This window comes from Nematolebias whitei, chromosome 10, assembly GCF_014905685.2.
Source record: "Nematolebias whitei isolate Nwh7 chromosome 10, NemWhi1, whole genome shotgun sequence".
NCBI lineage: Eukaryota > Metazoa > Chordata > Actinopteri > Cyprinodontiformes > Rivulidae > Nematolebias > Nematolebias whitei.
The window spans coordinates 4,715,754-4,721,430 of record NC_056507.1 but is presented as its reverse complement, the minus strand read 5'-3'; the positions used below and the strand labels follow the sequence as shown (position 1 = coordinate 4,721,430).

At 46.3% G+C, this 5,677-nt stretch overlaps 1 protein-coding gene across 1 annotated transcript in view; it reads right to left on the bottom strand.

Moving 5' to 3' along the window:
• Positions 1-217: 217 nt before the first annotated feature.
• The window catches only part of LOC119415917 (synaptic vesicle glycoprotein 2B), a 22,060-nt gene continuing 16,600 nt past the window's right edge, over positions 218-5,677 (bottom strand). The window contains exons 3-10 of the mRNA XM_037683086.1: positions 4,621-4,784; positions 4,469-4,549; positions 4,195-4,293; positions 2,842-2,930; positions 2,234-2,361; positions 1,707-1,802; positions 494-653; positions 218-403 (exon numbers count right to left, since the gene is read on the bottom strand). Of these exons, the coding sequence (XP_037539014.1) occupies positions 220-403; positions 494-653; positions 1,707-1,802; positions 2,234-2,361; positions 2,842-2,930; positions 4,195-4,293; positions 4,469-4,549; positions 4,621-4,784 (1,001 nt within the window). The 3' untranslated portion in view covers positions 218-219. The remainder of the gene's footprint in view (positions 404-493; positions 654-1,706; positions 1,803-2,233; positions 2,362-2,841; positions 2,931-4,194; positions 4,294-4,468; positions 4,550-4,620; positions 4,785-5,677) is intronic.

Below are 5,677 nucleotides of genomic sequence, written 5' to 3'. Positions count from 1 at the left end.
ATTATCTTCATTATTAGTGATTTGATTATTTAAAAAAATATATATATTTTATTTTAAAGTTGCAGCAAAGACTGATCCTTGTGCGAACTTCTTTTTCTGCTTCCCTTAATGAAACGTCTAGGAAGACAAACTTTTTGTTGTTTCATATTTCAGTCTAAAGGCACGGAGGCGCCATGAATATGAGAATCATTAGAGTTTCAGAGTCTTGAGCGTCTCGGATCACGTGAGCTCCGTCTGTCTGGTCTGTGGGAGCAGCAGGGCCACCAGTCCTCCTGTGAGCAGCAGGGCCGACACCAGCAGGATGGGGACGGTGCAGTTAGTGTCCACCAGCTTCCCGAACACGACGTTACCCATGATGGCTGCCACTCGGCCCACTCCGGTGAAGAAACCCAGAGCTGAGGACCTGAAAGAGAAACGGTTTCTTCAGGGAGCGCAGAGCCACGCTCTTAAAGATCTGAACTACTGCTTTATTTGTTGGGTTTAGACGGATTACCGGAGCTGGGTCGGGTACAGCTCGGTTCCCACCACGTCCAGGGCGTTCCAGGCGATCACAGAGACTCCACTGAAGACGCAGGACAGGACCAGACTCTGCGCTTTGGTCTGAACCACGTAGATGAGGAAGACGCTCAGACTGGACATCAACAGGCTGCCGGCTGCACGACACAAACGGGGGGGGACTTTTAAAATGTGAGTCACCGTAGGTCACTGGACAGCAGTCCCTCCACGCTAATGGCTCATGAATCCGACGGAAGCCAGACGACATGACTCCAGTGGCGCCTCCAGAAATGTATTAACGGGGTGGCCATGTGGGGGTCACTGAAAATCCTGGGGTGGCACGTCAAAACTAAAGGTCAGAACAGAATTTCAGAAACTTAAATAAGCTTTTCCTGTAAAGTGGTGATTGGAAAACTTTAGCTTTAAGAGTTAAGTGAGTTCTGGTGACGTGTCCTTACATTTGGCTTTTTCTCATTTTCACTAAAAAGTGAGAAATACCAGTTCCACTTTACGATAAGGCTCCTCTTAAAGATCAGCGTTTCCACTACCATTACACAAGCGGAGCGCCCCGCCCCGTCTGCCGCCCCCGCCCGGCACTCGTGCAACGCTAAACTTGCATCTTGCAATGCAGGTGCGCTAGCTAAAAAGAAATGGCAGCCTCTTCCCTCACACTGACACCCCCCCCCCCCCCCTGACAACTGTTCATACCTACAACGCATGGCGCGTGTGCTTCTATCCCCCCCCCCCATCACTATGACAAAAATCACAGACGAGATGAGCGCCCCGCCACGACAAGTTATCTAGAGGAAACACTGAAGATGCTAATGAAGTTTATAGATACATTATTAATTCCTCTGTAAACACTTTATAAATCATTAGCGGAGTGGCATGTCAGTAGCATCTTTGCTAACGTGTTTGTATTGTGTCCCGCACTATGTCGATACGGTGGGGGGGGGGGGGGGGGGGTAAGGTAGGGCGTTCGCTTCTGTTGACGGGGCAGTGCGCCCCACTTGTATAACGGAAGGGGAAACACTGATTTACCTCCAAACTGTTCAAGTGTTCCTTGTTACATTCATGAGTTTCTACTAATCAAAGCTTGGGACTCGAGGGCCAGTGCCCCCCTTGGCTCCCCCCTTGGTGGCGCCCCTGCGTCACTCTGCTCTTCTCAGCGGCGCTCGAGGAACCTGAAGCTGCAGGGCGAGCAGACTCACAAAGCAACACTTTTCCTCCGGTGCTGTCCATGATGAGGACGGTGAGGACGTTTCCTGGGAGGTTGGACGCAGCGACGATGAAGCCCTCCATGTACACTGTCAGGTGAGGACACAAACAACGAGACGGGCTCAGGTTACACACGGACCCAGCATGCTGTGGGGGACATGTCACCTGTAGAAGCAGGAACAACTCAAATCTACATACAGTTCATGGGGAAATGATTTCTGACTTGTAATTATTTGATCTGTAAAAAATAAAGCAGCTCGTGTGACTTACTAAAAAACACGAACACCATTCAGATGTTTATCATAAAACTTCCTGGATCAGGAACCACAGCAGTAAGAACTCAGTAAATTACTCCAAAATGAGCTTTAAGGCAAAGTTACCAACGTTTGCCCCCCGGCCGTAAAAACTTGTTCCATTTCAGGAGTCAACACTTCCCGTCACGCACGACACCAGCTCCGTGTGGAAACGCTTGTTTGGGGTCCGGGAAGGAAAAGAACCGAAACGAGTTCGGAGAACACACCTGCGGTCTTCACTGGGTCACAGCTTTGGTTGTGGACGGGAGACGGGAGGGACACGTTGGCGCAGGGAGAGCCGCCGCCTTCCACTCTGGTGAAGAGCTCGGGAAACCACATCCACAGGCCGTAGTAACTACACACACACACACACACACACACGAGATAAGGTGTAGCAGCAGGGCAGCTCTGTTCAAAACGACTGAGGTCACCCACCACTAAAAGATGAAGGTGTTTTGCCTGTTAGCAAAATATCTCAGGAACCATCTGGTGCGCAGCTACTGACGGGGCTGAACGTTTCAAATGTGCGTGTGGTTTTGTCACGGTGACCCGCAGGACTCTGCTTCTCGCTCAGAGAGACAGATAAAGATTATGACGCCGCGTTCACGAACACGAGACACACGGGACGATAACGATTGTAAAATAAATCCTCTCCAGCTGTCGAGACCGCTGTGACCGCAAAGACCTGCTGGAATATTTGACCTTGACCTTGAAGCTGCTGTGATTAAAAGCGCACGACGCTCTGAGTGTTTCGTTAAATTATCTCGAGCGTGTCGGGGGGTGGGGGGTGGGGGGGAGACAAACGAAGCGTCAGGACAGACATGAGGTTCCTCACCCAAAGGAGATGCAGTAGAAGACGACGAGCAGAGCAGCACTTCTGACTCTGAAGGGACCTCTGAAGATCTGCTGGATGGGCTCCAGGCCCTGCAAGGACAACAACAAAGAAAGGAAAGGTCCTTGTTCAGCGCTCATAAATTAACTGGGCCTGTGTCCCCGTCACTGAGGGAGTTGAACAGTGAACGTTTGTAGTTTTGGAGACGAGTGTTTTTCTGGACTTAACAAGGAATGTGTGTGTGTGTGTGTGTGTGTGTGTCCTTCGTAAGCTGGACAGTTTATCCCTCTATTGGTTTTGTTACAAATGCTCCTTAAAGATCAAATCATTGTCTCCACTCTCTGGTTAAATGGCTTCTCTTCACACTCGTCCTGAAATTCATTGGTTTATTCATTTACAAGACGTTGCTGGTCATTCACCTCCATATTTACCGTATTTTTCGGCCTATAAGTCGCAGTTTTTTTGCATAATTTACTTGCCCTGCGACTTTTACACCGAAGCGACGTATTTATGGATTTTTTTTTTCCCATATTTTTAAACCAACGTTTGGTCGAGATACGACCGTTTTCATTCGTTCTGACTGAAAATATCGAACACTACCATTTTCAGCCGCTAGATGGCACTCGAGTAGTATGGCATGCCGTTGTATCATGTAATAGGTAAAAGTGGCTATTAGCGACACAATCGGCTTGCCATAGCCTGCCACCTTCGTCCAGATCGCCTGGAGCAACCGACCAATCAGCTTCATTTTGCTGCACCGTCCCGGTGAAATGCAGCCGATTTGACCGTTAAAGTGCATTTATTAAGTAAAAGTTCAACCGAGACACACATTTATTATAAAGTCGAGCAAACAAATAATTGTTTTTAGGTGTTGAACTTATTAAATTCTTGTTAAAATCCTCTCGTGCACGCTCCCGCGGCCACCGATTGGCAGCCAATCGATTTTTGGCACAACACCATGTTTCCAGATTGTCAGCGGTGATGTGTAATAGATGCGACTTATTTATGGTTTTATTTTCCACTTTATTAGACATATTTGGACGGATGTGACTTATAGGGCGGTGCGACGTGTACGGCGGAAAATACGGTAACTCATCTACTGCAACGAGCACGTTTCCAAGTATAACAGCCGATCCGCTCAGGATTTAACAACTTTGGCTCTGTGTCCTGGTTCAACTTAAGACTCAACGTCCAAAATTAATGTTCGAGCTGAACGGAGCTCACACCGGAGCAACCCGTCTGCGTCATTTACCCAGAATGCATTGCAGCGTAAATAAAAAGGCGACGTTAGTGCGTCGTTAATTAAAAAAACCTTGAAGGTCCGTTTTGGATGGAGCAGAACTTTCACAACGTTACCTTTTTTAAAGCGATCATGAGGCGTTCTCTCCGTGAACCCGGAGCTCTGACGTCCTCCCGCTCCCCTCTCCGCTTGGAGCTCGTACGCAAACCGAACTCCTTCACAAAAAGATCCAGATGAGAGTCGGCGTTGGGTCAAGTGAAGTTCAAGGACACAGAAACATCAGACGTCTTCATCTTATTTCAGGAGTACTTCCTGTTGCTTCTGAGTCTCTTATGTTTCTTCCAAACATCAGTAACAGGACGTATAAACCGTGAGAAACTGGCTGCGTACCGGAAAAGCCTTTTCAGTTCCCTTCACGTTCATCTCAAACATCTGTTTAAAAACACGGACGGCCTCTTCTTCCTGACCGCTCTGAAACAGACAGGAAACGGGAGTCAGGCGTGTCAGGAGGCCGACGAGAGCCGACCGCTCCGTTTCTGCACCTCCATGAGGAACTTGGGGCTCTCCGGCATGACCAGCTTGAAGACGAGGGCCGAGGTGAGGCTGGGAACGGAGCACAGCATCACGAACAGCCTCCAGCTCTGGAAGTCCAGACCTCCAAGAGACACGTGAGCCCAGGTTCTGGGAATCACCATCCAGGCCAGACCTGGAGCCAGAAACACAAACGGAGCTCAGAGAGACGGAGCGGCACGGGTCTGCTGCTCCTTTTCCATCCAAACATCTGGAAATGTTACAGTGGTGACCCTTGAAGTCTATAATGCATCTACTCTGTATATTTGTATACATCGCTGTATATTTGTATACATCTCTGTATATTTGTACACACCTCTGTATATTTGTATACATGTCTGTATATCTGTATACATGTCTGTATATTTGTACACGTCTGTATATTTGTATACATCTCTGTATATTTGTATACATGTCTGTATATTTGTACACATCTCTGTATATTTGTGTACATGTCTGTATATTTGTGTACATGTCTGTATATTTGTACACATCTCTTTATATTTGTACACGTCTGTATATTTGTACACATGTCTGTATATTTGTTTACATGTCTGTATATTTGTACACATCTCTGTATATTTGTATACATCTCTGTATATTTGTACACATCTCTGTATATTTGTACACATCTCTGTATATTTGTATACATCTCTGTATATTTGTACACATCTCTGTAAACTTGTACACATGTCTGTATATTTGTATACATCTCTGTATATTTGTACACATCTCTGTAAACTTGTACACATCTCTGTAAACTTGTACACATCTCTGTAAACTTGTACACATCTCTGTAAACTTGTACACATGTCTGTATATTTGTACACATGTCTGTATATTTGTACACGTCTGTATATTTGTACACGTCTGTATATTTGTTTACATGTCTGTATATTTGTTTACATGTCTGTATATTTGTATACATCTCTGTATATTTGTATACATCTCTGTATATTTGTATACATCTCTGTATATTTGTACACATGTGTGTATATTTGTACACATCTCTGTATATTTGTACACATC